The 17,831-nt window shown below is 37.5% G+C and overlaps 1 protein-coding gene across 1 annotated transcript in view; it reads left to right on the top strand.

The window, feature by feature from the left end:
- Positions 1-1,398: 1,398 nt before the first annotated feature.
- The window catches only part of DTHD1 (death domain containing 1), a 60,978-nt gene continuing 44,545 nt past the window's right edge, over positions 1,399-17,831 (top strand). Inside the window, exons 1-5 of the mRNA XM_037131560.2 lie at positions 1,399-1,669; positions 3,663-4,278; positions 7,599-7,929; positions 10,407-10,586; positions 11,644-11,888. Of these exons, the coding sequence (XP_036987455.2) occupies positions 1,399-1,669; positions 3,663-4,278; positions 7,599-7,929; positions 10,407-10,586; positions 11,644-11,888 (1,643 nt within the window). The remainder of the gene's footprint in view (positions 1,670-3,662; positions 4,279-7,598; positions 7,930-10,406; positions 10,587-11,643; positions 11,889-17,831) is intronic.

The following is a 17,831-nucleotide window of genomic DNA, read 5'->3' as shown; positions in this document are numbered from 1 at the left end:
TATCAGCAAACTGAGTGAATCAGGGGACTGAAAACTAAGATTTCTCCTCGAGAGCCTCCACTCACGCCCTAGCTGCCGCTCGTCACCCTGCTCCTTCCCTTTGCTTTCAGTCTCTCCAGACCCAGAGCAGCTTGGGGAGGATTTAGACCTGTGGCATTGGTTCTTCTTCGTTCTTTATTCACTGGGTTTGCGTTCCCACGTCTGGCCTTCCAGGTGCCATGAGCGTAGCTCTAAGAACTCCAGTGCTTAAGAGGAGATAACGCAATGCCTGTGGGAGGGAAGCCTTCCAGCTCCCCTCTGGAGAGCTCTTGTTTCACTCCAGTACCTCTGGAGAACGTGAGCCCGTCTGGAATGCACGGCCCCTCCCACTGCCTCTGTGTGCTCCCTTATTAGAAGAGGGGGATTGGAACTGAGAAAGCAGGCTATTCTGGGTCCCTTCACAAATCTCCAGGATCCCCGCCTATCCCATCAAATCTTGTACTGAAATGGCTTCATATACAATGTGCCAAGTGAGGGCCAGCTGTGGTGAGAACTTGCTGTATCTGATTGTTAATTATATATGGTAAAGACTCCTTACCAGTTCATAAAAAGCCACTTTTCAGGTTGGCTTTCCGCTAGTGAAGGGGCATTTTATTCAATTAGTGGAACATTATCAGAGAGCAAAGAAGCCAAGCACCTATCTCAGTGTGATTGCGGACATGCCATATAAGAAGGTACTAATTAAACTTACCTAACCTATGGTAATAGACTCTTCCCTGGCAAAGAAATATATTTTTAAAAATCCTTATTATTAAAAAATTATAAATATGTGCTAACGAGAATTGTAAAGACCCCCACAGGTAATCATACCCATGTTCAACAATTAATGATTTACAGTCAATCTTATTTCATCTATACACCACTCCCACACTCCTAGGTTATTTTGAGGAAACTTAGATGCTGTATTATTTCATCCCTAAGTATTTTCAAGTATCACTGAGGAGTCTTATTGGCAGTATTGTTCAAACAATTTACTTTTGATAATAAACTTCTCATGTTACCACAGAGTCTGTATTTTGCTCCCTTAAAAACTGGCAAGTCCATGGGGCTTCCACAGCACACCGAGCATGTAAGACCTCCATGGAGAATGGAGTTGTGTGGGCTAACTCTACCCCTGAGGTCAATCTGCTCTGTACACAATGGCACCCGGGGTGCAGGGACGCTCCTCCTTTGGTCACCTAGTAACGTTTCACTGGTCAACAAGACGCTGAATGACCTATTATGCTGCAGGAAAGTGCTTGGCTAGCTGGCTTGGATCACCTCCTAGATTTTAGGAGACATAGCCACCCCCAAGTTTGAATTTGCTGAACCTTTAGGCTTTGCTGGCAGGAAAGAAGCATTCCACTCTTGGAGCATAAAATGGATACAGAAGATATGGGCTCAGGTAAACTAGGCCAAATATTGAAGCAGATATGGAAACAAAACCTGATGCTGAAGCAGGCCCTCCAGGGCCAGGAGCACTCTGAAGGGGCTGGCGGGGCCACGTGGATAGCCACGGTGGTCTTTCTGGCTCAGGAGCTCAGTGGAGCCCTGCGTCAGCTCTTGGAGCACACTGCAGGCACGCTGCGCTCCACCTGCCAGCAGCTGGGTGTACTGCTCGACAAGGAGAATCAGTGTACCTGGAGACAAGGCAAGTGTTTATTTCATTCCTTCTTTCTCTAAGAATCATCGATTGGTCATACTCTGAGAGGGGTGAAGGAGCCTACAAAGAAGGCTAAGACAGAGTCTCTCTCCACGAGGGACTCACAATAGAATAGAGGAAATAGGATGAGACAAATGCTCAATAATGCAAGGAAAACTGAGGCTAGTTCCACTAGAAATATACAAATAAAATGTGTTAAGGCTTCAGAGGCAGGAGAAAGCCTGTTTTTAGAGTGAGGGTTTGGGAAATCTCACTAAATAAGTGTGATATTTAAACTGAGGCTTAAGGAATGAATTGGCTGTATGCAGCCAGGAACTGAGAATCTTGAAAGAGTACTTCAGGCAGAGCTATTATTAGCAGGATCCAAGACTTAGAGGCAGGAAAATATAGGCTTACTTTGAAAATATAGGCAGAACACCAGTTTTTCTATGTAGATTGGAATATGACATTCTATTTCTAGACTCATTTGAGTTTGAACTTATTAGTTGCAAAACACATTGGAAAGAAGGGCTGGAATATGGAACTAGACCCCACCTCACACAGACACTAAGAGGAGTCCAGGTTCTTAGGAATACACCCAGTTATGGGTGTTGTACAGTACAGCACCCACGATGGATGGAGCTCAGTACAGCAGGGAAAACTGGGTATTTCATGAACATGACCTCAGACAACTATAGTTACTCTAGATAAGAACACAGGTGGTGTCATGAAATCCAATTCTAAATAATGTAGTATCAAAGCAAATGGGCAGTTGCTCTCAATCAGAAATCTAAGGCAGATAATCTTAAGAAATTCAGTCCAGGGGGCAGATGGTGGGCACCTGGAAAATCTGTCCGAACACAACAGTCCCAGAGACTATCAGCTGGAACTCACAGCCAGGATGCAAATCTCTGCATAGAGAACTCAATGTACTCCTATGCAACATATTAAGTCATTTTCTATGAATAGTTATTAGTTATTCATAGAAAATTATAAGGCTATCAGGATGGAATTCAAGATAAAGACAGGGCCTTGGATATAAGACAAGAAAACAAGTTGTCAGAACTGGAGCCCAAAGTTGAGTCCAGACTAGTGAAAGGATGATTTATTGATGGTTCTAAAGACACTGAGAGCTGTGGGGCCTTAAATATCATACCCCATAGTTCAGAATTGAATTCTGAAGACTGGAGAGTTGCCAAGACTCCAAGAAGGTATAAGGCGACCCTAGCTGTGAAGAGAGGAGAAATGAATGGGAGAAGGGGAAGAACTGGGGATGAAGGAAGTGAGGGACGATTATGTCAGAGCAGATCAAGGTGAGGGTTTGCACTGGAGTGAAGAGGCTTGGCTTTGTGTAGTAGCCCTTCAAAAGCTACTGCAGTTTCTAATCAGAGCATCTGTATAATTAAAGCTATTCTTTGAAAGTCTAATTTGAAAATTGCTAATAATCACAAGCTCAGCAGGAGAAATGGTGCAAAGCTAGTCCAATTCTACTAGCAAACAAAATATTCAATTCAGCATCATCTCCAGCAGAAATCATGTTACTGTGGTATGCCTCTACCCAAGTCTCATTTAGAAAAATTCCCTAAATTTTAGGCAAGTAATTATAAATGGATAATTGATAAACTATACCATCCAAGAAAGAAAGGACATGTTTCAAAATTATACGCCTTAAAGAATGGCTAAGGGAGGTGTTGACTTCAACTGAGCAGTCTTATGGGGAGGCTGTAGTATTTGTCTTCAAAGAGTCAAAGAATTTTCAAAAGCAAAAAGGATTTGATTTACTATTTTCACTACATCAAGAAGCAATTTGTCCCCAATTCTTGAATGTGTTAAAAGACTGACCGTTTTACCAGTGACTTCCCCTCAGATGGGAGATTGGTTTAAATGTTCAGGAAGGGCCTTTGCCGTTTTCTGAGGTTACCTTGCTGTACCATGTTACCTGTTGGTCAGGAAGCCTAATTTGGTTTAGTTTTGTGTTTATTCTTTTTGTGTGTGTGTGTAGACATCGTTGCTCTCATAGACTGCCTCGTGAAAATAAAGGACTATTTGGGGAGCACTGCTACACTTCTAAAGAAAGAAGAAAAGCAGATGTGTAATTTATGCAGCACGCATGATGAATGCCCTCCACAGCAGACAATGTCTGCCATTCAGGATATCAGAGCAACAGACATTGCTGCAAGACAGGAACAAAATGTCATAGAAACAGCTACTGTTTCCCCCACAAATGGTGGGGAAAGTCATTACACAAACCAGGGCCCATTAAAGGAAAATAAAACACACAGGAGTTCGGAACCAGTGGAAAAGGAAAGCCATACATTATTGAATGGAGATGTAACTGAGCAAGAGGAGTCACAGAACAAAATGTTCCCAGATAATGCAGAAAATGGAGCTGGTAAACAAACGGCGTATGTGACAGTTCAGAACATGAAGGGCAACAGGGAAGAGGCGCATGACATCATTCCTACAGCAGAAAGAGGAATTCCAGAGAGCTCAGAAAACCAAACAGAGGAGACTACCACATCCTTAATAACATGTGATACAGCCAATGAATATGTGAATAGTCTTCTTCCCAATGATTCAGAGAGTCTAAAGCAGAAAAATAACATAATGGAAAAGGAGTAAGTAAATGCAATCAATGCAAGAGATGCTACTTATGTGTTTCTGTAGTTAGTATTTATAACATTTGTACATGAATGAAGTTTTGTATTTCCACTTCCTATCTCCAAAATACATTGTAAATCAGTAACTCAGTTTAAATTACTCCTATAAAAATTTATATAGGTAGTGTGACTAATATCATTTGTTTCTGACAGCTTTAGACAGCAAATGTATTCAATGTTTCTTTCAAGGAGGAAGGAATTGCTTAGATAAGGGTAGTTAAAATGTACCAATGTCCTGAGTAGGGATACTTTAAAATCACTATTTCCCCGATTATAATAAGAAAAAATTAGGAGGCTGCGAAATGTTCAAAATTTAGGAGAGAATTTTCCGACCTCAGGTTTACTTTATTTACAGTAAGTAAATTCTCAGATTTACTTTATTTATGAAAAAGCATGACTTCTTAACCTATGTCTGTAGAATGCTTGGGAGATTGTGGAAAAGCTTTGGGAGGTTTTTTAAATTTAATGTATATTTTCATACCAATTTAGTCTCCTTTGTCCATAGCGTTCATCAGATTCTCAAAAATACTATTACTTCATAAAATGTGAAAGACTGACCTATTTAATAAATTATCTCCCCAATACCAGTGGTTAATTATCCTTATTTGTTCAAATAAAACATTCACAAGCCAAATTTCCCCAGCAAAAATAGTACCCTTAGAAGGCAATGGAGGATAGTAAGAAAAAAAATGATTGGTCTGGGAGTCAGACACACTTATATTTTATCTTCTGTTTTATTATGAACTAGTTCTGTGACCCTGGGCAACTTGTTTCATTACAGAGCTCTATCTTCTTCTTTGTAGAGACTGTGCACCCTTTCCGGGATTACTTGGTAAGGTCAAATGAACCAAGGCCCCAGCACTGTGCTACTCTGCAGATGTTCACACTCAGCTAGATGTTAGCGTGCCCATTTTCTGTACCCCAACAACTCTCACTTTCTCCCTGGCACTGCCAACCTTCACGCATCCCCTTGCTGGCTCTGTGTGGGATGCTCTTTCAGATGTACGATGCCATTTCAGGACAACACCACAAATCAGTCTATGCTGGCAGGCATAGTCGTGAGTCGTCATCTCATTTATGCAATGAAGAGGTTGGGCTAGTTTCTCTGTGAGGACCCTACAGGTCTGAAAACCTAACGAATTCCATAGGCCAGAAGGCCGTTCAATGCATGAAAGTCCCTCATGGTCCGAAAGGACTGCCCCTGCAAAACAACTGTTGAAGTAGTCAAAAGTGGCTGCCTAGTTTGCTTGAGAAAAACATTAACACTTCAGATCCTCACATTCAGAAATGACTCGAAGCTTCAACGAATGAGTCATTGCTGAATCACTCCCTTTCACATCTCCTTTAGGTGTTTCCTAGCTACTGATTTCCTCCTTGTGACCTCTGAACCAATTGTGCTTAGCTTGCATATTTAGGATGACTACTCATTGTGATCTCTCAGGCTGGGAGGCCATCATGCCACATAAGAGATGAGTGTCATCAACAAAACTTAGCTCAGAATATGTTGTGATTCCCCCCTGAATGGCTTTTTGAAAAAAGCCTATCTCTTCTAGTACAGTTGTCCCAGTGTGTACAGACTCAAAGGGAAACAAAATTAGAATGAGTCCAGGTGATTATTGTAGCAGCTACACCTGATCTATTTAATTAGGGTTAGGGACAATGAAAGCCTTGCAGGTCTCCTCACTCTACTTCTTCTGACTTTTGTAAGAGTCTATTGAGATGGTTCCCAGAGCACAGAAGAGAGACATTCTGGAAGTTGTTCTTGAAGGTTGGGTCACTATATCCTCTACTAGAAAACGTTTCCCACTTTCTGTATTACCATCATCACCATCATCAGAAAATACTTCTATATACCAATGAGCTGGGTAATTTGCTGGTCCTTCTAACTTTACCAGTTCAGAATTATAAATATAAATAAGTAACCTTCTCTGCAATTTCAACGTATGTTGTAGATTTCTATGCTAAAGTGAGCTATAAAATTCAAGTTACCACTTAATTGAAAAATAAGACCTAATAATTCTAAAACTGGCTATTATTAATGCTGTATTTTATATAGATCCTCTAATTTCTCTTTGACATTCTCTATATTTCAATCATTTCACTGGTATAAAATGAGATGTAGCAAGAAGAGGAGGAACTCAAATTGTTAATTCTAATGTAGAAATATAACATGTATTGAGCACTCATTTTATCCTAACTTATTTTATAAGAAGTTTAAATATTTTATCTCATTTAATCCTCACATTATCATAGATTAGATATTAGTTTCAGTATATAACACATAAAAAACCCAGGGCTTTGGAATGATTTGAGGAAGTACGATATTATATTAGAAAGTCTGAGCTTTTGTGTTAAAGAGAAATGAATTCAATAATTGATTCTACAAATTACCATCTGTGTAATCTCAGCAAGTTAAAATGTTTTAACCTCAGTTTCCTTGCCTGTAAAATGGTAATGATATACCTTGCCTGACCCCATAATGTGAGGAATAAATAAAATAATGTATAGCCTAAAACCCGGCCCATAAGAAGAGCTAAAATATTAGCTATTTTAACAATAATTACTGATGCTTAAGAGGTCAAACAAAAAGTGAGCAACTGATTTCATATTTGAATTCAATGTTATAAGACTGTAAAGTCTTTGGCAACAGTGGTGGTATAAAAATCAAGAGTAATACAAATAGTCAAAATAAGCTTTTAGTTAAAATATGCTTTTGGATTGATTAGTTGAGGATTGTAAATATTCTGTTTCTAATTACCTTGATTAATCATAAAGTACTTTTGTACCTTCCTCAGTTTTTCTAAAAAATGGAATAAACATTGTTTGGATACATGTGCTCCACTCATAATTAAGAAACTATTCAGGTGTTAGTACTTGGTTCATTAGGAGGCTTCGACAATCCTCAGGTTCATATTACGATGTGAAGACAACTGAGGAATGAATCAACCACGGGATAGTAATAACAACAGTAACAATATTAATAGCTAATGTATATAATATTATGTTCTGGGAACATACCTTTAAATTACTTAACATATAATAGATCATTTAATTCTCACAGTCTTCCTATGAAATTGGTTATTCTTTCATTAGCATGTTATTGAAGAAACTGGGGCACAGAGAGGTTGAGCAGAGACACAGGGTAGCAGAGTCAGTAAGTGGGAGAGCTGGGATTCACATGAAGACAGTGCGATCCTAGAGCTTCTGCTGTTGTATTTTTAGCCATAAAATACATAAATCACTATTTGCAAAAATTATGCTCTCTTTTTCCCCTGTAGGTATCTTGATGTGCTCAGTGACGATGCAGGCCCCCAGGTGGCTTGCTACATCACAGCGCCATCATGCCTTCTACAACATCTAGAATGCCGAATAGCTAACAGCATGAGTTCTTTAATAGTGAGTGACGGTGAAGAGTTGGTCAGCAATGTTGTCACTGTTGAATGTTCGGATATGAAAAAGAGAATTCCATTTCCAATATGCATTGCAATTCCATTTACTGCACATTACAGGGGAAATTACAAAGACATCCTGGTGAAAGTGTCTGACAAAAACCTTCGATCAAGTTACCTAACCCCAAGTTCACTGGAAGGAATGAGAGGAAGTTACAAGGTTGGTATATCATTGGCTACATCTGCACTTGCTGTTTGACTCCTCTTCTAAGTATTGTTCAGACTCCCAGATTGTAGTATAGATACAATTACACACTGGTAACAACAAACGAAAGGGTTGATAGATTTATGCTGCTGTATTCATGCTTTTTTTGCCCTCCACAAAGAGCAAAGGATAGAAATTATTGCACAAATTTAGGAATGCTGAACTTGGCTATAGGACACAGCAAAGGTTATCTTTTCACCTGGAAACCAAAACCAACATCACAGCTTAATCAGCTCATGCCTCAGTCAGACGAGCTTTAGAGCAACACTTCCCAGTGGTGGACCTCTGCAAAACTAAGGAGGGTGAGAGTCCGAAGGTGGTAGTAGCTTTATTTTTGTCATTCATGGGTTGGGATAGTATATTAAAATGAACAATCATGTATGTGTGTGTGTGTGTGTGTGTGTGTGTGTGCCTTGAGATAGTTATTAAGTCTGTAAATTGTGTTCAGTCCATGTGTGGAAGACAGGGTATATGGTTGTTGGGATGGGGGTGGTGAAGGATTCAAATATGGTTTCTATACTTTGTTACTATGTGGACTTTGGTAAATTATGCAACTTTGCTACATCTCCATCTCTTCATCTGCAAAATGAACAAATAACAGTATCTACATGATAGGGTCATAAGTACAAAATGAGAGAATACTATACACTTAAAACAATTAAAGGAAGCCTAAAAACACATGCTAGGAAGTACAAATTATCATTTTTCCACAGTTGACTTTACTGTATAACTTATGTACCTCTATGGTCACACATCCATGTGTTTGGAAGGAAGAATATACACAATTACTAAACTTGGCATAGATTTGATGGGAACAAAGGTTTAAGGTTCTGCTGGGGGCCACTGAACGTACTTTGAAGCAATTCAAATACTTGTCTTCTTAGCTTTGTGTAAATTGGCATTATTTGAAGAGGAGGGCAGGGAATAAATGTAGAAAAACCCATGCATACAAGAAATTTTTTATAGTATACCTCTCCCTTTTCTGACTTGGTCTTCTCTGAGTTAGAAATAAGGTTATACAGTAATATATGAAAGCTAAGCCTGTTCTAATTATTTACTCCAATTCATGCAACTAATACATTTTATATTTAGTCTAGGAAGCCTGTAAGCAAATGGCTCTTGATTGGGGCGTTCTAATCGCGGCCATTCTGTCTGGCTATCAGAAAGGCAAAAACCGCTCGGCACATGTGCTTTCTCAAAGTGGGCACACAAGATGTTTTGCAAACAAATAATCAAAGCAACCAACGAAATGAAAAAAGAGAACCATTGTCTACTGGAAAAAATAAAAGCGTATATTTTTCTCTTTAGAATATTCTAATGGTAGTCACCCATATTTTTAGCTGAAGAAAATTTAAACTCTGGATTATTTCCAAATTTTTATGTAGTTCATATGGTGTTTAAGAATTGTAATTCTGGAGTCAGATAAACCACCCTCAGCACTGTGTTTATGATGCCCCCTGGTTAAAAATCCCAAGCATCTGCTGAACATGCTTGAAATGCAGGGCAGCCGTCACTGGTTCCCAGAACACCTTCCCTTCCTACCTCTCACCACCTCCCTCCAGCCAATTAGGAGCATTCATCATGCCCTGGATTTTTCCAGTGACAGATTCATGCAGTGATATTGTGAAATCATGTCTTTAGTCAGTGTTCAAATGACAGATTAGTCTGCATTGTCACTGTCCCTGAAATGTTTGTGTGTGTGTGTGCCGGTATGATTATCCACTCAGGCCAGGGCGGAGCCCAGCTGGTGTGCAGGAAAGCATGAATAAATCCCATTGCTTCTGTCTTCCTTCTCATTTTAAGCTTTGGTGATTATATGAGTAGATTGTGTTTTCATTTACATACAGTTCCTTTTTATGTGATAAAAATAAGCTTGAATATGTGCTTGCCTATATGCATTACAGATTTAAATGTCATTATGTAACAAAGATACACAAATGTTTTCCTTTGAAGTCCACTGCTGGCACCGCGGGGAGGAAGGAAATAGAGAATAGACTTTACTAGGAGACTGTACATTGTTAGAAGGAAGAATCCGCTGATGCTACAGGTTCTGTAGTGTGTATGTAAATTACCCAATGAAATTTCAGCCCTTGGAATTCCCAAAGCAGTGGTGAATCTTCTGGATCAAGGCTGATGATTTCAAGTCCATTCTGGCTAACTAAAGGAAAACAGGATTTTAGAAGTAATTAATATTTGTTAAAAACACTGAATGTGATTGCCCATTATGCATACACATTTCCTTTTTGGAATTTGTTTTAAATCTAAAAACAAACTGACTTCTCTCGTTTCTATCATGCAGCCCAAAACTGAGACATTCCTAGTTGTGCTCAGTCATGGGAGATCATAGGAGCAGCGTTTAGGTTTTCTTCAGAGCCACGGATGACCCAGGGCTATGTTAACATCTGTGTCTCAATGCCTTTCAAACCATACAGGGGGTCTGTGCTGAAGTGAAAGCATACAAGTTGGGCATCTTTTCTGTCATGTCCTGTTTAAAGAAAGAGTCCTTCACAGTAACGAAGAGAGGCCTTACCCTCAAGCCAAGCATGGATTCTCGAATATCCCTGCATTACCCTGCGGGAGTTTTCAGCTCACCTGTGCTTGTACAGTTAAAGGTAAATATTAATAACTAGTCGTCACCTTCTCAGTGACTTGGTGGGTCATCAAACAGGATCCGAAAAGAGGAAGCACATACAAATATTTTAAAACAGTAAATGAATTCTTTTCTCATACCTTAAAAAACCTAACAGTGTTATTAGTAATAAACGGGCGATTTGGAGCATGCTGAGTCTCATTTCAAAATGAATCTCTATGTTATTTGAAAGTTTTTTTAAACTGACGTTTGTGTTGTTTTGTTTATAATATTTATTTACGAAACCATATGTGGAGTATGGTAGAATTGATGCCAGGCATTGGACATTCATATGATTCAAAATTTATACCTGAGAGGCAAAAAAGATGCTAGTCAATGAAAATATTTATAACTTTGAAAATCTGGTTACATTTAATTATAAAATAGTCCCTTTAAGAATTCAACATAGACAACATTATTTGCAAGGCGAATAATGATGCAGCAATGTCCATTCAGAAGGTATGTCCCCCCAGTATTCCCTGCCCTCTGGCCTCACCTCTTCCCCGACAGGCTCCTGTTCCTCCCTGCTGTCCCCACCAGAGGTAAGCAAAGAAGCAAAGTTGGGAAGACAACATATTATGAATAATTAATTTTTATAAACACTCTCCATAAACTTTGAAATGTTGGACTTATGTTAGTTATTTTGGTTATTAGCCATTCGAATGTGAAACATTTAAGTAAATACAGTCTTGTTTTTCTCATTTCTAAGGATCACTTGATCCAACAATAGTTTTAATTAGAAATTATGTAAAATGTCTATTTTGTTTTCTAGGTCATGTTGTTGCCCACAATTAAGAGTGTTTCTCAGTTATTTATAACAAAGGACAGGGAACCTAGATTTCAAAAGACTTTATAAAAGGAGACCGAATGCTGTGCTCTTGTAAGTGAATGCAGTGTTGATTCACCCAACAATGAAGAGAGAAATATATTAAAACCATGTTCCTTCAAAGTTTCAGAAAAGGGGCTTAGAAATGCTGGTACTTTGAATCTTTTGCTAATATAGAAATATATATATATATATATATTTTTCCTTTGTTTAGGTCCAACCGGTTGACCCATCTCTGGTGGCATATTTAAAAACACAGCAAGACACTTCCTACTCAGTGCTCTCCACAAGCCCTCTGATTCATATTCAGCACCCATCAACACATCCCTTCCAGAAGCCAGTCACTGTATCCCTACCTTGTTCTCCACACCCGGATAAAAAGAATTTGGGGTCTGAGATAGATCATAAAAGAACAGCTAGTACCACAACAAAAAGGATCGTACCTTTATACCTCAACCGGTGAGTTGGACCTGAGTATCTCTAACTGACTTGATGGTAAACAAAGAAACTTAAATGATATAAAATGGAATCACATGTCTTGTATTTAAATATCAGTATTAAAATATCATTGAATATTTTAAATACAGAAATAAAATGTGGATCCCCAAAGGGTAACAATTTTAGCTCCAATAAGACCAAGAGTATGCTATAAGATACAATTGATACAAAAGAGGCACAATTAATCCTGGCCTTCAAATAATTTATGACATGGTTAATTATAAAGATATGGTATGGTGATTTTAATTTTTGTATTTAAAGAGTATTCTGTTAATGTAGGAAAAAGATAAATGTGGCCTTTTCCAACAAATGAAGTTTGAGTCTCTATTTGCCATATAGGTAAATTCCTTACTTTCCTAATATCTACAATTAAACAAAATCCCCACCAATAAGACAACTACATATGTATTGAATTACCAGCCAGAAATAAAATCAGAAATGAAATGCTAACAATAAATAGAGTTCAGTGAGCAACTGTAATCCTGAGCTAAATTCCTGTTCTTTCATTTCATACTATTTTCTTTTCCTAATGAAAAAGGTAGAAGGGAATCTTTCTATTCTTTAGTTATAAAGAGAATTCTTTTTCTTTGTAAAACCAGAAGAGGAAGAAACAAATTCATTTAATTGAAATAACTACTATTACTTGAGCCCTGGCTGGTGTGACTCAGTGGATTGACTACCAGCCTGTGAACCAAAGGGTCTCTGGTTCAATTCCCAGTCGGAGCACATGCCTGGGTTGCAGGCTAGGTCCCCAGCAGGGACTGCGTGAGAGGCAACCATACATTGATGGTTCTCTCTCTCTTTTCTCTTCCCTTCCCCTCTTTCTAAAAGCAAATAAATAAAATATTTTAAAAAAAGAAACAACTACTATTAATTGAGAAACTACTATGTGCCAGGTTCCTTACATATATTATCTCATCCAGTCTCCTCACCAACTCATCTTCATTTCATTCAGTGAGAAGGCTGAGATTAAGAATTTTTACAACTACCAAGTAGTGCAACGTCGGTGCGCACTCACATGGCTCTGTTTCTCTTCACGACTCTGTGCAGCCATCCCTCATTTAGTTTGAGCTGCAAGGCTAGAAACTGAGACATGAATAAGTTGTTATTTTTCATTGTGCTGGTGGTTTAGGAGGCTGACAATAGCGGAACGTTGGGCTGTGGCTGGGAGGAGAAATCAAACTTTCCCTAGAATTTGATAAGGGAGAGAGAACATAGAAATAGAGACATGATCCGGTTATGCATACTTCTGCAACATACTCCTAAAAATGGATATTGACTGGTAAGATGTTGCTAGATCTAATATTTGTACTGTCTGTAGGGTGGATAGCAAAGGATTAATAAAATAATTTGTGACTGACATGTACTTTACATCATAACACATAGCAGCTTCATTTGCCAGAAAGATGATAGAAATAACAACTTGCCTGTCCCCTATTTTCTGATCCCCTAGTCTATACATACCAATGAAAATATCAATTTATCTCTGTAATACACAGAGATCACTTTGGAAGTGATTAGATCAGTTTTCCTTTGCCCCTCCTTGGTTATATGTCCACATCCCTCAGCAACAACAGACCTGAATGTGGAGAGAAATTGGAGACAGCCTACTGCATTGTTGAAAATGAAATTCCCAAAAGTAGAAAGATAAAGACAAAGGCAGTAAGAGCCCTCATAGAAATGCACGCTGTGAGGGGTACATCTTCATACACTCAGTTGACTCAAAGCACTGGAGATCCAGTTGGCACAGGCAGAAGAAAGTTACACCGTAGGCCAGAGGAGTTTGACTCAGTCACAGCCTTGACACTGAGAACTGGTTTCGAAATGATGTGCACGGATCTGCTATTCGAATCTGTGAACAAGATTCAAATGGCTACTGAACTGAAAGTAGACAAATATTCATTTGAGAATAAGAAGGAAACCAAAATCCTACTTGGAGTCTTAAGGGTAAAAAATAAATAAACAATACCTATCAATACCAAGATTTTAAAAGAAAAACAAAAACAAAAAAACAAATAAAGAAAAAGCTCATCCTGATATTTCACAGAAATCTGAATAATGAGAATTACAGTTTCCTAAAGAATATCATAGAATTCTATTTTGTAAGTTTATTAGTGTCCAGTAAGCAAAATTTCCAAAAAAGCCATCAGGAAAAGATAGACTCAAAAAAGATAAAAGGACAAGAGGATGAAATATAAAATAATATTGACTGTAAGCTGTAATTACAAATAATTTTTTAAAAGGACAACAAGATGAGATACAAAGATGACAAGCTGAGGTGAAAAGACACCAAGGTGTGAAAAGAAAGCACTTGAAGGGATGTAACCTAAAAATTACAGATGCCATCAAAGAAGAAATCAAAACAGCTGTAAATGAAGGACTAATCAAAAGTATAGCTGAACGTAATTTTCTGATGTTGATGAAAACTGTGCGTTAGAAAGGACTGAAGGATTGCTAGACAAGATTTATGAAAAAAATCCATCCTTAGACATAACATGGAAGATTGAAATGTCTGTTTAAATAAATATAATTCTATCTGCATCCATTCTGCGGAAACACTTTAACTGAGAAGGAGGCAAATCAGAGCAGCCTCATGCACAGCCGCACTAAAGTATCAAGACAGAAAACGGACTAAAACCTTCGAAGTTTTGAAGGGAAGGTGTTGTGGAGTTCGGGTTATCACACAACAAAGGAGTTTTTCTTTCTTCTTTTCTTTAGTATAGGGGCTCACAAAAATGTACTACTCACACGTTCTTAACAAAACAAATAGATAAAGTCAATCAGCTGACTTGAAAAAGAACTTAAGAGATTTTTTAAAATTTGGTATTGAATATAAATAAGAAATAATATAAAAGCAAAAAGAAAAAAATGAGGATGTTCATGTGACAGATAGAGGAAAGAATACGGCATGGTGATATTACAGAGAAAAGCTGATATGAATAAAATCATCAATTATGTTATATATATATAAATGGGTTAAATATAATTTCTTAATCTTCATCTTTAATATTTTTATGCTATATTCAGGGTAATTTCCTTAGATTTATCATATATGTTACCAATTTTTCCAACAGTTGTTTAAACTGTTCATTTTTATCATTATAATTCTCATTTCTAAAGAGCTATTGCTAAATTTTAAAAATCTTCATTTTCCAAGCTGTTTTTGTTTTTGTTGTTTCATTATGCTTCCTATGTCTTCCTTTGGTCGTTGTAAACATTTCATGTTCATTTCATGGTTTCATTCAGATTATTCTATCATCTATTAACATAATGATTACTATCATATCTATTAGCATGGTATAATCTAGTACATTATCTATCATACATTGTCTAATTCCATTCTATCTTACACTTGGAAATTCATTTCTAAGTATTGGTTACAATTTTTTATCAGATCAGCTTTTCTCTTTCCCTCCCACCCAGAGCAGCTTTTATGTACTTCTTTGTTGCTTTCTTGCACAGATAGTCAAAGCGATTGGGTTGTTTTTGCCGCATTTCACCATTTCATGGGTAATGCTGCCCTTTCGAGACTCGAGCTGTATGACTTGGTTCCCTCCAACAGCTGGAGGCCGTATCTAAGGTATATTAAGTGCCACCCCCCACACGCCTGGTGTGGGTGCATGGCTAGTGGGGTGGGGGAGGCTGGCCAGGATGGGAGTATCAATAGAATCACTTCCTCTTGTTCCCTGGGGAAAGAAGAGCATTCCAGCTTTTTGAGGTTCTTTTTACAGATCTAAGGGATTTTCCTCCCCATATTTTCAGTTCCTCCAGTGCGTGTGTGACATTTTGGCTAGCATTCCCGGGAAGTGAGATGGCCATTTGTCATCAGTTCAGTTGGACAGAAAGTGGGGACTTTTTTTCTTCTCTGTTTCTTTGCCTTGGTACATGATCTCTCTCTTAGAAAATTCTTTTCCTACCATGTTTAACTGGAGAGATCTTGTTTATTTTGTAAGTAACAGCTCCACTCTTTCCTTATCTGTCAAGACACACCCTGAGATCTCCCACAGGGGTCAGTTGCTCCTCTGTGTCAGCCCATTCTTTATGCACATCTTGTATCATCTTGTAGTATTATTAAGTCCTCTTTATCATTTATCATCACTCAGCACAAATATACATAGAACACACTAAAAAAATGTTAGGGGAATTAAAGGAATTAATGAATACATTTGTGCAAATGTAAATTATATTATCAATTCCTCTATACTTTTGACAATGCTAAATTGACATAATAGGCTCTGTTATTATTAGTGCTAGATATGGTAGGTGCATTTTCTCCATCCAGTGGAGCATACAACCGAGTGAGAGTCTGTATCACTGATTAAATAAATCTGTATTTATTTAATATGCTTTCCTCACAGGGTGAAAGCCAGTTGAACATTTTCTATGGAAACAGAAACACAGTGAAGCTATCCAGGCCTCATAACATAATAAAGATAAAACCTGGTCGAAGACAAAACATAGTCTGACTATGAAAATTAAAGGTCCTTATTGCATTACATTCCTGCATGTCTGAATGATTTCTGGGGAAAAGATGAAAGTCCTTTAATTGTGAGCCAGAAAAGATTTCTTGACAGTAACAAAGGGGAAATTTATTAAATAGAAACATTTCACATCATATAGGAAATATTTTAGAGAGTTAAAAGGAAAGAGTTCCTCATGAAAAAATGGTCACTTCTACCTAATGCTCTTGATTTTATCTTACTTAAATGTAATATGTGAGTCAGACACAAGAATATTTGTAAAACATATGCCAAATCACATAATAATAAAGTGGGCAAATTGGTAAAGCTACCACATAACTCAAGAAATTGGATATTATCCATACAACTGTGTCTCCTTACATGCCTCTCTCCTGTTCCATCCATAGCCTCACTACATAATTGCTCTTCATTTATACCAAAGTTAACCACTATTTGGAAGTTGTGGGTCATTTTTTGCTTACATTTATTTTATTTCTATCACATATGTTTATTCATCTTTATGCAATGTCTTCTTAGGCTTTGTGCTTGATAAAAGTAAACATGGTAATCTACTGTGTATAGTCCTATGGTCTTGCTTTTTCATTTATGACTGTGTATATTCATTTTCATGTCTATATAATATTCCATTGAATAACTTCATATTTTACTTATCTACTTTCCCACTGATGGTTATTTGGGTTCTTTCCTTTTTTCTTTTTGTTAATACAAACAGCACTGTTATAACTATTCTTGACTCAAGGTGTATCTGAGCAAGTACTTCAGAGTAAATAACTAGAAAACTAATTGTTGAGAAAAACATTGAATTTTTCAAGTTTTACAAAATGGTAGAACTTAATTATAATCTCCTGCTTTTGCTCCTCGTCTTCTCCAGCCTTGCACATCGTCAGATTTTGTGATTTTGAAAATCTAATAGCTGTAAAATGGATCTCATGTGGTTGTAATCTACAGTGTTCTGATTACAGTGAAAACGACATCTTTCATAATTTCTTCTGTTAGGCATCTTTGTTTTCTTCTATGCGAAATATCTGCTACGTCTTTTGCTCATTTTGAATTTTTACCTTGATGTGTAGCACTTCTTATCACATCCTCAATGCCAGTCCTTTGTCAGGGCATGACCTGTATTTTCATATTTATGTCCTAAATTTATTATAATTTTTTTATAATTAGTGATTTTTAATCTGGGTTCTAAAATCATCTATCTACTGAAATAATAAAAAATTTTTATCTTTACTAGCATGTAATTTTAAAAGTTTGAATTTTATGTTTTCAATTCATCTAAAACTGATTTTTACACACAGGATGGTGTAGGAATTTAGTTTTCTTCCATGTGGATAATATATTCTCCAAGCATTGCTATTAAATGATGCTTTCTTTCCCCAATGGTCTGCAATGCATCCTTTGTCATCAGAAAGATTTCCTTAGT

Source organism: Artibeus jamaicensis, unplaced genomic scaffold (genome assembly GCF_021234435.1).
Source record: "Artibeus jamaicensis isolate MK-2021 breed Jamaican fruit bat unplaced genomic scaffold, CSHL_Jam_final contig_76, whole genome shotgun sequence".
NCBI classification, from domain to species: domain Eukaryota; kingdom Metazoa; phylum Chordata; class Mammalia; order Chiroptera; family Phyllostomidae; genus Artibeus; species Artibeus jamaicensis.
The sequence above is the reverse complement of the archived record's forward strand: the minus strand, read 5'-3'. Positions and strand labels throughout refer to the sequence as shown.